The sequence below is a fragment of the Meles meles genome, chromosome 8 (assembly GCF_922984935.1).
Source record: "Meles meles chromosome 8, mMelMel3.1 paternal haplotype, whole genome shotgun sequence".
Lineage (NCBI taxonomy): Eukaryota > Metazoa > Chordata > Mammalia > Carnivora > Mustelidae > Meles > Meles meles.
The window spans coordinates 35,530,162-35,547,952 of record NC_060073.1 but is presented as its reverse complement, the minus strand read 5'-3'; the positions used below and the strand labels follow the sequence as shown (position 1 = coordinate 35,547,952).

Here is a 17,791-nt window from a genome sequence, read left to right as displayed (position 1 = left end):
AGTAAAAATATCTGCTTATCCCTGAGTAGCAGGTTTCAATTCCCTGCCCATGGAATTACTCAAACAAGCCAATCATATCACATTCTCCCATCAGAACCAAGGGTCAACAGTTCTTTTGAACTATAAAACGTGCTTCTTACAGCCTCTGCTTGCCCACTCTGTTCCTGCCACCCACATGTAGCCTTGCACACCCTCCTCCCCTGGGCTGTAAGAACTATAAGGATGTGTCATTAATAAACTGTCAGTCTCATCTGTCCATTTGACACATGGCCAAATGCCATGTGTCAACTATTTCCATAATCCTAGAATGGGAATCCCTCCCTCACCGATGGGGAAAATGGGAGGTGGTTAAAACAGTGACTCTCCCCCTACCCCAGCACACCTCAGCAGTGATGGTGAAGAGGGAAAAGATTCAATCAATTAAATAATCGGAATTAGTGAATTGTGAGTTGCTTTCCAATCCCAGTATTCTATTATTTGTGTTCCCAGTGTTTAGTATTAGCATTTGTTGTATATTTTCCAAATACAGATATAACAATTTATCTTTCTACTACTAGCACCCATCAGGTTGTTTCACAAATTATTCATTTATATATTTCTTTCAGTTCAAAGCTCAGAAAGCCATGCTTTATTCATCTTTATATTAACATATTAACAATTAACATAATGTTAATTAACATAATGTCTGATATATAGGAGATAGTCAATGAATTTTTGGTGAGTGAATCTGAAAATTAGTTTCTCCATCAGAGTCTAGGAAAAAATTACCAATGAGCAATGAAGTTCTCCTTAAACATAGCATCATAAATATGAATTCCCCTGTTGAAATCCAAATTCCCCCTACCCACCTGTAGATGGAGGGAATGAGGTCTTGGGAGAGTTGCCATTTTTCCTTTTCCCATTTCCCATCCAAAATGCATACCAGTTGCCCTAAGGCTTCTGAAGAACCCTGCAGGCAGCATCTCACTTTGTGTAGGAAGGAGAATTAGTATAGCTGCAAGGTGATTCCAACTTCTTGCCTGTCTATTGATTTTGAATGCTCCATTCACTTCAAAATGCCTGCTGAAAGCTAACGAATTGTTTCTGCAAGAAGGCATTTATTTCAGCGTAGTTTCATGCGTCAGGTGTGCAGCTGCGCAGCACCCCGTCCTAAGTTATGGTAAAAATACGGAACAATCTTAAGTGTTTGGCTTGAAGATGTTTGACATATCTTTTTTCTGTGATCCCTGTTTATTATTTATTGTACTTAAATTGGCTTATTTATTTTTTCTAGCTTTATTGAGGTAGTAATTAATGTACCATACTATATAAGTTTATATATTTGACTTACATAAGTGTTATGATTTGACTTATATATATTGTGAAATGATTACCACAATAAGTTAGTTAACATCCATCATCTCATATACATATAAAAAATGTTTTTCCTTGTGATAAGAACTCTTAGGATTTACTCTCCTAACAACTTTATATATATATATATCATACAGCAGTGTTAACTGTAGTTGTCATGTTGTATATTACATCCTTAGTACTTATTTAATTAACTTATCTGGACGTTTATACCTTCTGACCACCTTCATCCAATTCTCTTTACCCCATCTCCTGTCTCTGGTATCCACAAATCTGATCTCTCTCTCTCTCTCTTTTTTTAAAAGATTTTATTTATTCGACAGAGAGAGATCACAAGTAGGCAGAGAGGCAGGCAGAGAGAGGGGGGAAGCAGGCTCCCTGCTGAGCAGAGAGCCCAACGCGGGGCTCGATCCCAGGACTCTGGGACCTGAGCCGAAGGCAGAGGCTTTAACCCACTGAGCCACCCAGGCGCCCCTCTCTCTCTCTCTTTTTTAATGAGTTTGGTTTCTCTCTCTTTCTCTCTCCTTTTTAAGATTTCACATATGAGATCATACAATAATTGTCTTTCTCTGCCTGACTTATTTCACTTAGCATAATGCCCTCGAGATCCATCCATGCTATCACAAATAACAAGATTTCCTTTTTTTTTTTTTTTTAAATGGCTGGATAATACTCCATGGGGTGTGTGTGTGTGTGTGTGTGTGTGTGTGTGTGTGTGTGTATGTGTATGTACGCAACTTCTTTATTCATCTGTTGATGAAAAGTTGTTTCCATGTCCTGGCTACTATAAGTAATGCTGTTATTACAATGAAGATACCTCTTCAACAGAAAGTTTTAATTTCTTCTAGATATATTTCCAGAAGCGGAATTGCTGGATCATATGGTGTTCTATTTTTAATTTTTTGAGGAAGCTCTATACTGTTTTCCATAGTAGTTGTACAAATTTATATCCCCAGCAACAGTACACAGTCCCCCTTTCTCCACATCCTCACGAGCATTTGTTATCTCTAAATTTATTCTTTTGATAAATAATATGTACTTCTTTTCCTGACCCATAAATTTAAGATTTCTTTTTGAAAAGAGGAATGTTTATTTTGTGCAAATGAATAAGGGATTTTTTAAAACAGAAGTATGAATGGTCTGGAAAAAGAATTTTACAAATCCATGAACTTACTATATACCTTTGCAGAAATATACAATAAACTGTGTTTGTTAGAAAAAATAAAATAACATTAAATCACCTCTGGTATTGAAACAAGGATGTAAAGTTTCCATTTCCATATGTCTTTATATAGTACCAAGCATGTGACTGGCCCTTAGAAAATACATTGGTTAAATAAGCTAATAGGCTGTGCTTCCTTCCATTGATCATAGACCTTAAGAATTTAATATAACAAAGTCTTTTCTCCATCTCCTGCATTTATTCACAGTAAACAGATCCGAGCTATGCTAGGCCAGTTCAGCCAGGCAGAAGCCTTATTAATGAAAGCTGGAGTGCAGCCAGGAACTTTGGATGGAGTTCTTTTGGATCTTGGGTGTTCTTCCATGCAACTTGATGCTCCTGAGAGAGGTTTTTCCCTTCGGAAGGACGGCCCCTTGGACATGAGAATGGATGGTGGCAGGTGAGTATCAATAAACCATTTCTCCTCACAACAAGAAATCAATTTTGCAGAAACGCTCTGGATTTAATTTCCTCTTAAGACTGCAGAATTCCCAGCACACGCCCACACCTAACACTATCCATACATAATAAATCAGTTTTGTTTGCTACTCATTATAGACTTTAGTGTTTCTCTAGATTTGAGATTCTAAAAGGAAAATCATTGCTGTCTTTACACAGAATAGTGAAGAGGATAACTTCCATACTGATAATCATTTTTTATAGATACAGTATGAGCTTTTTAGACTATAAACAGTATTGATAAATGCGATATTGAAACAATGGATCCATTTCTACTCAGGCCCCACTATGCTTCTTGTGAGAGGTAACAGGAAGTATATTTAATGCATATTCTTTTGAATACTGCATGAAATGCAAGATTCTGGAGGTCAGTGATTATATGTTTTGTTCTGTCTCTGTCCTGTAGAGTTACTTTGGTTTAACCTTCCCCAGAGAAATTACAATTTATGGTACTGTACCAACATAGTGCTATGTACAGGACAGCTTTACACCTCCTCTTCATTCCTCACCACCCTGGAAATACTAGTTTGTTCTCCCATTAATCTAAGAGGTACATATAACACAAAGAGAGTCACATTCTAGTAAAGTGTAGGATGAGTCATTTTAATCCTAAATTAATTTTTAAAGTTTAGATTATCACTTGTCTCTATGCCTAACACTGGCTTAGGGACAGAATAGTCTGTATGTACAAAGCTTAACCATGTTTTTCTTCCTCATTTCATGCCCCAGCATAAGCACCAAATTATGTATCATGGCTCCTACCTTTGGGAAGCTTACCTTCTAAGAGGAATGTAAGATTTTCTTATGTCTAAATAAGCAAACCACTCTGTTACTATCACTAATCTGCAGTTCTAGACCTGCATAAACATTTCTACTGAGACAAATTTAGGTTTCCCAAAATGTCTTCCAGTCTATTGGAAGGATCTGCACATAAGAAATTTAATGTCCTGCTTAAGTCAGAAAATTAATAATGAGTTGACTTCGACTTCTTTCCCATAAAATGCTTTGTTCGATAGTAATTATTCACATATAGCCTTTTCCCCATGTTTTGATATGACCTGGTAACTGGATTGTGACCCATACTTGTTGGAACCTTTTTGTTCTGAATCTTACACCTTCTTTTGCACAAGTTGGCATTCATAGAATGAAGAATGTGATCATAAAAGAAAATAATGAAAATCCTTTAAAAAGCGGTGACTAATAGTAAAGGTCAAATATCCTTTCATGTTTGGAGATTGAGGTTGTTGTGCAGAGGTAATAAAATGTCAAGCAAATTTCTGCTGTTCCTATGTCTTGTTAAAGGAGAATGCCTTCTGAAATACGATGAACAAAACTTCTAGTTAATGGCCGTAAATCCCTATATTGTTAATAATATGAAGACTTCTTAGCAAATTGTAGTCTGTGAATCAGGGTTCTTGAGGTTTTCCCCCTAAGAACCTGAAAATAAAATTGCCCTTGAGCATTAAACTCTAAGTCAGTACATAATGGATGAGATTAGAGTTGAGCAAGTATATCTTAAAAAGCAGGATGACTTCCAGGTAGATAACATAGACTGTATAACCTAATCAAAGATATGAACAGATCTGAAGAAAGTAGATGGCATTCAGAAAGGGGGAGTAGATTCACATGAATTCATAGAAAAGGAGAGTCAGTCATTGCAAATATGTGCAATACTTATCCAGGTGGTGTTATGGGATGAGGGAGTCCACGCCAAAAAATAAGGCCAGTCAGATCCTGGAGGCTGATATATCTCTGCAATGAAGGTAGATGCAAGAGGCTTTCTTAACCTGTTGCCATTTATCACTGGAATCTTATAGCATAGTTTAGTCTCTGCTATCCCGATTTCCCCAGCAGCTCTCAGATTATAGAAGGTTGGGGAGGTTGGGGCAACCTGAGGGTTTTGAAGGGTCAGGGGTGGGAGGTTGTGGGAACAGGTGGTGGGTAATGGGGAGGGCACGTTTTGCATGGAGCACTGGGTGTTGTGCAAAAAGAATGAATACTGTTACACTGAAAAAATAAATAAAATGAAAAAAAAAAAAAAAGAAGGTTGGGGAAATTGACTGGGAGTATTTTCTTGTATAGACTTTTTAAGTTCAATTTGTGCTCCCATATAAGTACTTAGTTATTTATAATCTCAGAATTAGTTAAGTTCCTGAGGTGTAGGCTCATTTAAATATCAGTCAGTGTCTTGTATCTGTATCAAGCAGTAATTTAAATTTTGAACAAACTAAATCCAACATTTACTTTAGTTTAGGAGAAATCTGCATTAGTAATAATAACTTCTTTGTGAATTAAAGGTTAGTAAAATATTTTAATTTCCTGCTGCCCTTGACTTCACGAATGTCACACTCAATCCGCTATTGCTATAATGGGTATTTGAAATGGAAAATCTGTTTCATTTGTTGAAGATTTCAGTCTCTGACTTTAAAAACCTCAGATGCTCCCTTAGGCAGTGTGTGTATGTCTGATTTCAATACTCTGAAGTTTCACCTCTTGTCAATGAAAACTGACGTCAGCAAACTAATTGGCTCTTCTTGTGCGTAGGTACCCTGACATGCCCACCGCAGCTGATGTTGTGAATGCTTTAGATCAACAGGCACTTGCATCCATCCTGAGAACATACGGGGAGGAGAAGCATGCCAAGAAAATCGCTTCAGCAATCGTTCAGGCACGCAGTCTCTACCCCATCTCCAGAACCCAGCAGCTTGCCAGCATCGTTGCAGGTACCCTCATTAATTCTGAACAGTGTCTGAGAGAAAAAAAAATATCTATATATCTATATATGGATATATATAGATATTAATCCCCCAAACTCCCAGAGGGATTCATTTGTACTTAAAAATCATGCAGGATTGAATATCGCGTATCCTTTTTTCCATACCAGCTTTCTTTGGTTTTGCAAGCTTCCCCCCTCCAACACCTCTCCCTCACACAATTTAAGAAAATATACTGTAGTTGCTGATTAGTTGAGTAATAGATCGTTTTTTTATGAGAGGTAATTTATCATTTGTGCCTACCAAGGTGAAATGTGGAATGACAAGTGCAGAAGAATTTCTTGATCCATCACAGTGGTTGATAAGCATTCTGTATAAGATCTGACATTACCTCTCTTAGTTTCACATTTCTGCATTTTAATATTTTGGGCAAAAGGAGAATTGCATTGCCCAACTGCTAAAATAAAATCCAGTGACTCATACATCTATTCTAAACAACCAGCTAACAAAGGGTATGTGATGTATAGGTTATTCCATTTTGTGAATGCTAACTAAATCAGCCTGAGGGGCTTATTGAAACATTTCATCTTTTCTGCTGTTTGCCACCATAAACCTCTTGAACTTAAGTCTAGCTAGGAGGCGCTTTATTATAGCCTTTCTGTTTGAAGCCAAAGTTGTTTCACAGCTGTGTTCCATGATGAAAGTTTTCCAAGGTAAAAATACAACTCCTGCAGTTATTTAACAGAATTCCAGTGTTAAATTCTTCATCTTGTTGGGCCATCTGAAACCCTACATCATTTTTATTTACCAAATATATTAGGATTTCTTTTCAATGGCTTCTATTAAGTTACTTAAGTAGCTAAAGAGGTAGAAAAAATGAATAATTGGGTAGCTTCTAAAAAAGAACCTAATATGGGTTGCCTCTGTCTTCATATTATCTATAGTTTAAGGAATAAAACTTGATTATAAATTTATTCAGATAAAGATTTATAGATCATACAGTAATTGCTTTATGATATAATTTGATAACCCTATATTTTACTTAGGATAATAAAATATAAAGAGTTGACCAAGTATTTAAATTTTTTAAGCTTTATACATACCTCAAGACCCTTCCAACTTAACACTGAGATTCCTGTTGTCAAGTAAGAGCAAAATTCTTGTGGCTTTTAGGATCATAAAATATTCCATGGTATTTTTTCCCAAAAAGAGTTTGTGCAGCAGACTGCATTAATTTACCCTCTGTCTTGTATCCCTTAGTTAGCATGGGTTTGGCCCTTGGAAAGCATTTGGTAAATAATTTTTTAAGGTTAATATATAAAATAAACAAAATTACATCGATCAGGAAGGCTCTGCTTTTATAAAGTTGGTATTCAGTGAAATAACATCACTATAACTAAAAAATTGGTGTTCAGTCTTAGAGGTCATACCTTCCCATACCAATATGCTCTAATAACACTAACACTGATGTACTCAAGTAAATTAGAAAAAGCACATTGCCTTTCCAGTACTTTAATATATTCATCTTTAGGCTGAAATGGTATTTTCCCTCTCTTACTCTTCAGAGATGCTGTGAAGAAAACAGTAAACTAATGAAACATTTTTATTAATTAAGAGTTTTTAATAATGGGAAATGATACATATTAAAATCTCTCAAGCTCTCCAGATAAAAGAAGATTTAAGTAATTTTGTAAAAAAAAAATGGCTGTGGTCTAGAATTAATGTATATTTGAATGTTGTAGTCTTAAAAATGGCATTGGTTCTAGACTTACCTCTGAATATTTTCTCAAAAGGCTGTCCATATTTTATTCCATATTCCATTGCTCTTTCCATCCTCTGGATACATCAAGGGAAACTTAATTATTAAGTTAAATTTAGTTTAATGAAGAGATTTTACGTCAAGTCCTGGTTCTGCAGCTTGCTTTCTATGTAAACTCAAACAATTCTAGGTCTTCTCTTTCTCATCTTGAAATGGAAGTAGATAATATTTATGAGGGATGTCTGGGTGGCTCAGTTGAATAACCTGCTGCCTTTGGCTCAGGTCATGATCCCAGGGTCCTGGGATGGAGTCCCACATCGGGCTCCTTGCTCAGCGGGGAGCCTGCTTCTCTCTCTGCCTCTGCCTGCCACTCTGCCTGCTTGTGCTCTCTCTGACAAATAAATAAGTAAAATCTTAAAAAAAAATAATATTTATTATAGTGATCATTTGTTACTTTTTTCATAACCCTATGTTTTCCTTAAATTAATATTGAAATTCTCTCACAGTTTTCAGCTCATGCCAAAATCAAAGTATGCCAATCAGTTTTCAGATCATTGGGATTTAGATTCAGATTCACAAAAATAGATAATCAATGCACTGATAATCAAGAAGTGACAGAAGGCTTACAATATCAATTTTTTAATGTGAATGTGGTGGGGGGGAAACTTCTTAGCTATGTTTGGTTCTTGTTGATTAAATATATAGACTTATTATTCCCTGACTGAAACTTTTATGTAACCTTTATTCTGACTCATGAACTGGGTACATGGCCAGAGCTTAATGAATGCTTGTTGAACAAATAAATCAATAAAAAGATGTGTACATTCCCAGCCAAAGTAAAAATGAAAATTCAGGGGGAAAAAAGTATAAGTTGTTAGGTATTACTGAGAATCAATTGTACTCTGCCCTTAACACTGATGAGGGGGGAGACCCAAGCATCAAAATATTCAGTATAAATTAAAACAACTTGAGGAATAAGTTGAGATTCTCCAGGACATGGATCAAACATTCTCAAGTTCTTTGTCTGGTTCTGCTGTTTATTTGCTCTGTGAACTTGAATAAGTCACTTGTCTTCTCTGATCCTTATTTCCTCATCTGGAAGAGAAAAATAACTCATTCTTTCTATGACCAATAAACGAGAGGTATATAAGAAAATTCTCTGTGAATTTTAAAGTGCAAATCCAACTATAAGCTTTTTCTTCTTTTCTCCATCCAGACCTGGGGTAATCCAGGGAGCAAGCAGGTACATTCATCAGAACCATGACTATGGTCTTATACCAATGATTACCTGTCCACAGCCAAACAGTGTGATCTGTGATAAGCTAATTGCTTCATCCCAAACTGCTCTTCCCTTAGGGATTATGCGACTTCTAGAAAAAAGAAGAATCATCTTTTGCTGCCTTCGTACATATAAGGTTTATCTTTCCACAATAACCAATAATAGCTTATGCCTCAGTGTGTATCCGAAATCATTTTTTTCCAGCACATTTTTTGTTAATCTGGAGAGAAACATTCAAAGTACAAAATAAATAAAATGCAGCATTCATTAAGAAATAGTCATTACCATCAAATTTTAGTGGAACTGTTTCCCGATGAAGTTAGTAAGCTTAGCTTACCGTCCCTTTATTGTTTTAATAACCTACATGTTGCTGCCTCCATCTTCCCCAAAAAGCACTCTGAATACTAACATTGCCATGATTAAGAAATAAATGAAGATCTCAGAGAGTTCAGTTGTCACTCTGGTGGAAAATGGTATGGTCAAACCTATAGTTAAATTTGGATGGCTCGCCAGTGAGTCATAGTTTTCATTGTCACCGCCTATGATAATGCACTTATTCTGTCGTTTAAATCTCTTGAGTTCAATCTGTTATACACTGTGTACATTAGTATGGTAACTTCATGCCAACTAAATTATCAAATGACATTTTGTAAGTAAACTATTTCTTATTTTAATAAGTAATCTTTCCAAGAGACATTCTGTACAAGAAGCCCAACTCAGAAAAGAATGAAATGTGGGGAAAAAAAAGAAAAACCTGAAAATCTCTTCCTTCTAAAAAAAATCTGGCAATTCGCAGTTTGAAGTATCAAGTGGGGAGCAAGGATTGCTCTAATCCCAAGTGACTGTGACCCAGCCCTTATTTAATGATGATGAAGATAATGGTGATAACAATAAATGCCAGCTAACACTTACACTGAGCAAATATGAGAAACTATCCTAAATTATTTTTATGTATTAACTCAAACCTCACCAATAATCTGTAAGGTCTGAGGCATCTAGGTGACTCAGTCATTAAAGCGTCTGCCTTCGGCTCAGGTCATGATCCCAGGGTCCTGGGATCGAGCCCCACATCCAGCTCCCTGCTCAGTGAGAGACCTGCTTCTCTGTCTCCCAGTCCCCCTACTTGTGTTCCTCTCTTGCTGTGTCTCTCTTTGTCAAATAAATAAATAAAATCTTAAAAAAAAAAATCCGTAAGGTCAGTACTGTTTTTATTCCTGTTTTACACATAGGTAAACTAAAACACAAAGAATCTTAAGTAACTTGTCTCTTGTCAAGTGGAACTGGGATTAGAAGGTAGTAGTCTTACTCTAGACCCTGTGCTCTTACTTAGGACACTACCCTAGATCCTTTTCTTATGATTAAGGTACAGTATGAACTGTTGATAGAGAATGCTGACAACTCAATCTTCTAGGATCTCACATACTCATACGGGAGACAGTCATAAAAGCAGCTCACTCTGTTACCCTGTGATAAATTCTGTATATAATAGAGTCATGAACAAAAAAGGTAGGAGAACCTAAAAAGGGAGAAGTTGATTTTGATGTGGCAGGAGGGTTTGAGTTATTGTGGAGAGGGATTAGGTAGAAGTTACAGAAAGGAGACCTTTGGTGGAGTCTTTTAGGAGGAGTGATGGCTATTTATAGAAAAGTCCCTTCCACCCAGTAGATATTCATTAACTGCAGAAGTGAAAAAACAAATGAATAAATAAATGAAGAAGCAGGTAAGATTTCAGGGGGCTGAGGAAAGTAGAAGACAGGCAATTCAGGGTCCAATCCCAGGACTGGAATTCTAAATCCCTGGAATTCTTTCCCATTATCTTGGTATCTACTCTCCTAATTGTGACCTTGAGTTGGGTCAGGTGTTTAGAACAATAGTTTGGCATAATCAGGTTCTCTAAGTGTTACTGATTTTAGCTGAATTTCAGACTCCTTCTATGGAGCCAGAGAAGGGAAATGCATCCCTTTACTTCATTGCTCCATGTACTTGTGAAAATTAAAGTGATCTGCTGGCATTGTATGTTAAATAGCCGGGCCATCTTGTCCTTATCTTTATTGGTTAAAAAAGAAGAAGAAAGATTATTTGTTCCTGTAACTAGTCATTCAGAACTCTTAACAATTTGGTACTAGATATTTGCAAGAGCTTTCAATTTAAGAATTAAGATCAGGCAGTCTTCTATATTAATTGTACTACCATCTTGTTTGTGAGATTGACATGTATTAGATCTCGTCTAAATGGGAGGTATAGTAACATGTCTTTACTTCACTATTAAGCTGCTGAGAGGATCAACAGTCTGCAGTGCTTTTCCTAAAAGGAGGTTTCAGACATCAGCCATTAAATTTATATGATGGGAACATTTTTTTGAAGACAAGCATCTGCTTTCATTTTCAAAGTTTAAATGTTTAAATCATCCCAGAAGAATGTCAAAGAAAGAGAACCCCAAATGTTAATAGGTTGATAAAGATCAAAGATTATATTTCTAGGGCTGGGGGTGGAAATAGTGAATGAAAGAATAGTTTTGATGTCCAGGCTTTAATCATAACTGAAAACTAACAAAAATACTTCCAAATTCTTTTTGCTTCTATCTTTTGTTTTGTGCCAAAGTTGAAAAATTTTGGAATATCAGAAAAAAAAAACCCTAGGAATTTAAAAATAAAAGTAATCTATATTAATTTCTTATATCTTTTATATATGTAACTTTTTTGTGTCTTTCCCCATCTTTTTATTTTGGCCAAGGATATAGCAGTTTTTCCATTTCCCAAACATGTAATTTATTTACCCATTTAGTCTTTATGTGACTATATATTGCTTCACATATTTTTAATTACTTGGAATCTCTTCAACCATATTATAAATCAGAAAACATATATTTCCCTTTATATTTGCATGTAGCACTCAGTAAGCAATAGGAAATACTTGCTGACTTCCTACATTCTCGTAATTCATAATTATTCATTTAATGACTTTCTTAACTGGACTACTAATTCTTCGAGAGTAAGAATTAGATATATATTTTTCATTGTTATATCCGCAAGATCTGATATAGCGTTTGGCTTATAATAGATGTTTAATTACTGTTTCTCAAATGAATAAAGCAATGTCCAGTTCTTTGTAGTTCTTGTGATATTTAGAAAGTGGATGAGACCAGAGACAGCTAATAGTCTTACAACCAACTGGTATTTTCAGCAATAGGCATTTTTTATTATTAGGTAGAGTCAGACCTATATAGGAGAAACTGTCATAATTTTCTTGACACTGTAATTTCTTTTCCCTCTCTAAAGGGTAAATCAGGTTCAGTATGTCATACAATACTGGGTCAGTCTTCTGTATTTTCAGTTTCCTCATTAACAAAGCATGGGCTTTGACCTGCCATTGAGATGAGACATATTTCATATATACATTACATATTCATTTAATCAACAAGTATTTATTGTGAGCCCACTTTGTGGTAGGCATAATGAAGTTACAAAAAGGATTAAGACAAAGTTTTCATCTTCTAAGAATTGAAACAAAAAATGATTCCCCCTATTTAGCTGGTAGTCTTCATAGTTAGTGTTCATTTGTATATATCAAAATGTTTACTTTTTTTTCCTTAGCATAGGATTTCCCCTCCTTTCTGGGAGTTTTATTCTTGCCCAAATACATATTTTTATATTTTCAGTGAAGATCTATGAGTGATACATTCTCATACCTTGTCTAAATATGTCTTTATTTTGCCCTCGCTTTTGAATGATAATTAGTTGAGTATAGAGTCAACAGGTTTATGATTATTTTCACTCAGTACTTTGAGGGTAATATTTCATTGTCTCTTGACATTTATTATAGTTGATGAAAAGTCTAATTGTTATTATTTTATGGTTGGTCTTTTTCTTTCTCTGGCTACCTTTAAAGATTTTCCTATCATTGATGTTTAATTGTGATGTGCTCAGTTGTGATTTTGTTTTTATTGGTCATTAATGAAACAGAATGAACTTTAATATTTCTCCATTTCTTGAAATATCAGACATTATTTCTTTCCATATTTATTTCCTCTACTTTCTTAGCACCTGGGCAGCAGTTATTACTCACCATGTCTCTCATATTTCCTGTGTCTTTGTCTCTCTGTATTAGTCTAGGTAAAATCCTTTTCTTGCTCACTAAGGCTGTCTTAAAGAGATAGCTAATCTGCTGTTTGACCTATTTGTTGAATTTTAAAGTAGGAAGTAGTTCTGTTTTTTAAGAATACTGTTGTTCTGGGGCGCCTGGGTGGCTCAGTGGTTTAAGCCTCTGCCTTTGGCTCAGGTCATGATCTCAGGGTCCTGGGATCGAGCCCCGCATCGAGCTCTCTGCTCAGTGGGGACCCTGTTTCTCCCTCTCTCTCTGCCTGCCTCTCTGCCTACTGTGACCTCTCTCTGTCAAATAAATAAATAAAAATATTAAAAAAAAAAGAATACTGTTCTTATTCTTTCATTGTAGTCTCTATCAGTTATTTTAAATTTTAATTTATTTTAAATATAGTAAATATATGTACTTATTTCATATTTGTGCTCATTTGTTATCTCCAGTTCTTCCTATTTATTTCATCTGCTGACTTTATACACACAAACACATATATACATAATGTATACAATGTGAACATGTGTCTTCAGTGGGTTTTACATACACATACATCCCCTTCAGGAACCCTGCTTGCTTTATTGGTGGTGGTTTAACGCTTGCTGCTTCCTTTTTCCCTTCCTCTTTTCCACCTGATCATCTATCTGCTATGCAAAAAGTTAGTTAGACTACTGAGGTTGTAGAAACCAAAGACACATTTAGGCAAACTTAAGTAATAAAGGGTTATTATAAGCTATATATGTGATAATAAGAAGGAATTATTATAAAGCTATTCATGTTAATAAGAAAGATATCTGAGCTCTATAGTGAGGGTTCTGAAAGACTGGAAGAACTCAAGTGGTTGTTCACTTTGTTTATGTACAAATTTGTGTACAAAATTGTACACAATTTTGCAACTAAACTATCATGTTGCAGCCTCAACAGAAAACATTTTTGTCTCTCTGTTCTAGTAAATTACCATTATTTTGGTTTGGCTATTCTCTATGTCTAGTTTCTATGACTAACTTTTTTCTAGAATTACTAGTTTCTGCTTACTAAGATCTTTTCTTCGTTGTTTTTACTTACAAAATCTTTTACTATGTGTTTTACTTGCTACTGCTTTTGCCAGTTGTTTCTCTTTCTCCCTCTTTTCTCGTCAGCCCATCTTTCTTTCTCTTTTCCTGGAATTCAGGTTTCCTAAAGTAAAGGATTTAATTTGCGCCATAGTTATCCTTAGCTTTTCCTTATTTGGCAGAGTTTTATACTAGTTCCATTTAAAATGGCTACCATTGGATTTACAAAGTAATAGCACAGAGACCAAAGCTTAAAGAACTACTTAGTAAGGTTCCAGTCATGTAGTAGATATCTCCTCAGGATTGTAATTATTTAAACAATGCTTTAAAGAAGAGCTGCTCTTGAATTTGGCTGACTAGTGGGGAGGTTTTTTCCCTTTAAAATAATGCATCTACCTGTGTAAACAAAGTGAGCCATGTAATTTGTGTCTTTTTCAGTAATGTTTTGTTGAAGGAGTTGTATGACTATTGTATAACAATTCTTCTAATACGCTACCAGAGCAGGAAAAAAGTAATGGTTTCTCCAAATCTCCAGTGGCAACCAAACCACTACTGTCCAAGGCTAATCTTATTTTGAGATTCTCTCTCTCTATCCTGTCCCCCACCCAAACCACCATATATAAGGCTTATACTGAAATGTCTTCTCTTCTCTCTAGAGTGTCACTTTTAGCAGGTTATCTGATAAATAAGTAGACAGGCAGGCAGACAGACATGGCCCTGGCTCAAACCACATTTCCAGTGGTCTGCAGGGTATCTCCCTGAATTTCTTGTTTTTCACCCCAATCTCAAAATGTGTAATGTGGCAAATTCGTAATTTTCTCCACCAAAGCCATTTTCACTTTCTGGGCTTGTGCATATGGTAATACCTGGATACCATTCAGTTGCTTCCAGTTGGCTGGCTGACCATGCAAATCTGGCTTCTGACTCACACCACCACTGGTGACTAATAAGACTCCTATTCACCATTTTTGGTTCCCAGCTAACTTGATTTCTTACACATTCTATACTTATCTGAGTATGAGTAGCTCTAGTCCTGACCAGCTTCCACTTTATCTCTTGTCATGTGGTGCCCAAATCTATTTCTTTTATCTTCGCTTTACTAACATAGGTACCTTTCACTTTGCCTCTTTAATTCTTCCCATGTAATACCGTCTTGCCTCTTTTCTTGGAAATCTTGCAGCACCATTCCCTCCACCCTACCCAAGGTCCAGATTTTTATCACCACTCCTTGGCCAAATCCAATCTCCCTACATCTTAACTCCTGTTCTGCTACTAATTGACTGTTATAATTGACTGTGACTCAAGACAAGTCACTTTTTTCCTCTGGTCCCAATTTTATTTTCTTATAAAGGGAAGGTATATTAAACCATCCAGTCTCTAATATTTTATGAAATTATGACAGACATTGTCCTAGTCTCTGGCATTGAAAACTTCAGAGATAGCTTTGAATCATTTTCTGATACTCACCAACCCCCACCATTTTCCATTGATTAGTTATTAAATTCTTCCCTGATTGTGACTTTTGATCCAGTTCTCCTTTTCATATCTACCACCACTGCTGTTTTATTTCTTGTTTATAGTATTACAGTAGCCTCCTTAGAGATTTACCTGCTTTCATTCTCTCCCCTTAAATCCATTTGTTACATATATTCAGAAGTGTCTGCTCAGCCCATACTCTCTTCCCTTAGAATTGCCCAGAACCCTACCAATTCCTGATACCTGATAAAGAAAGAGGTTGGATCTAGGCAGCCATGTTTATACCAGATGACCCCAGAATCAACTGATTAAGTCATATAAAATAGATACTTCTCTCAAAAATGTGAGCCACAAAACCCAGAAAGTATAATTATATGGTAGTAGGAATGTAGAATTGAGACCAGATTTGCCTTTCTGTCAGTCCAGAGCAAGTTGAAAGTTATAGTTAAGAGAACTGGGAACTAAGAGCAGAGTGAAAGAAATAAGTTTGCAGAAAGAACAGGTGTCAAGAAAATGGAGGAGATGTTCACACACACACACGAATGTGCACATAAACACAGGTGTAGAATGAGTGCTTATCTTCTAGCTTTCCAGTTCCCTTAAAGTCTAATGGTATTTCCTATAGTTGAATATTTGTGATCCCTACATTTCCTTAATTTTTTAAATCTTAAGTTAATTTTGAGTGGGCTTTGGTCCATTTCTTAACATCCAACCCATCCCCTAAGACATCACAGTTTCACTAATCCTGTAATTTACTTGTTCAGAAACTTTCATTGACTCTCCACTGCTGATGCATTTGATCCCAGGTTCCTAAGTTTGATGTATTTGGGTCCATTCTCTGGCCTGTGCCATTGTTTGCACACTTCTCTTTCATCTCCTCCTATATTATTACCTAATTGTTCTGTCCTTTTCCCCCAAACATGATTTGTATTTTCCTTGCTTATATCTTTGTGCTATATCCTCTACCTGGAAGAACGACGACAAGAAATAAATAAAACAAAACAAAAAAATTCTCGTTCCATCTCCTCTGGTTGGAAATATTTTCCCTCTTAAGGCCTGGCATAAATGCTGGGAGTGGATAATTTTCCATGACTGTATTCCCTGATCTCCTGAGTAGGTTGTAGTCTTTGACTTAAGCTATTGTAGCATTTCATCCATCTTTTATCTTCCTCATGGCAGTGTCGTAGAGCAGGAAGAATATAGAGGCTTTCAAGTAAGCCAGAACTACTTCAAATCATGGTTTTGCTACTTAAGGGTGGTGTGATTTTGGCAAGTTATATAATCTTTTATGTGCCTCAGTGGGAAAAGCAATAAGCAAATAATCACTCAAATGAATAGAGAATTATAAATTCTATAAATGTTAAGGAAAAATGCACAGGGTAAATGAGAAGGTATAGTAGTGGGATATAGCCTGGTTAGGAGTTTCAGAGAGGCATCCCTAAGGAAGTGGCCTTTAAACAAACACTTGGAAGAATAAGTAGCCAAAGGACAAGTCTAGGAGGAGAATTTCCAATACAAAGAAACTAAGCATAAATAAAAATACTGGGGCCCTTTTGTGTCTTATTTCATCATTAATATTTTCTCTTAAATATTACTTCACTCTTTCTCATTTGTTTTATTATTTTGTGTTTCACGTCACAATTTGTGCTGTAAGCTTAATTCTTACTGCTCTGTTTCTATTATGTGACATTTTATAGCATAATCTTGATGATTGCTAGTGTCAATTTTGTGTCTCTATTAAGCTATGCCACTTTGGTAGTTGATTAACCTTTTCTTCTAAAACATTGAAATATGAATAAACCAGGACAAGCACTGCTCTTTTAGTTCTAACATCTCTTGATTTCAAGTTTCTTTTTGATGACTTCACTTTTTCTACTCTCCTTATCTTTCAGTAATTTTTAAAGGTATGTGTACATAGATATATAGATAGATAGATAGATGATAGATAGATAGATATATGCATATCTATGTATTGGGTATATATGTCTTATAGTAATTTATGTATGTTGGAGCACCTGGGTGGCTCAGTCAGTTAAGTGTCTGCCTTTGGCTCAGATCATGATCCCAGGATCCTGGGATGGAGCCTGCTTTTCCCTCTTCCTCTGCCTGCCGTCCTCCTGTTTGTGCTGCCGCTCTGTCAAGTAAAATCTTTTAAAAAATACTATATATTTCATATATATATGTATATATGTACATATGTGTACATATGTGTACATATATACATATATATGAATATATAAAAGGGACAGAAATGCATATCTGTCCCTTTTATATATTCATAAGAAGAAGTCTAAGCTCTAGTGAGATATTGGACATCTAAACAAATAATTCTAAAATGAAATGGAATATTTTGCCACTCCCACTCCCCCCTTTCCCATTGACTTT

The 17,791-nt window shown here is 35.8% G+C and overlaps 1 protein-coding gene across 2 annotated transcripts in view; it reads left to right on the top strand.

Annotated features, from left to right (window-relative positions):
- METTL15 (methyltransferase like 15) overlaps nucleotides 1-17,791 on the top strand; it is a 192,866-nt gene that overhangs the window by 154,368 nt on the left and 20,707 nt on the right. The window contains exons 4-5 of one of the 2 annotated variants that reach the window (XM_046017536.1): nucleotides 2,784-2,975; nucleotides 5,579-5,757. In XM_046017536.1, the coding sequence (XP_045873492.1) occupies nucleotides 2,784-2,975; nucleotides 5,579-5,757 (371 nt within the window). The remainder of the gene's footprint in view (nucleotides 1-2,783; nucleotides 2,976-5,578; nucleotides 5,758-17,791) is intronic. The other variant, XM_046017537.1, reaches the window with a different exon arrangement.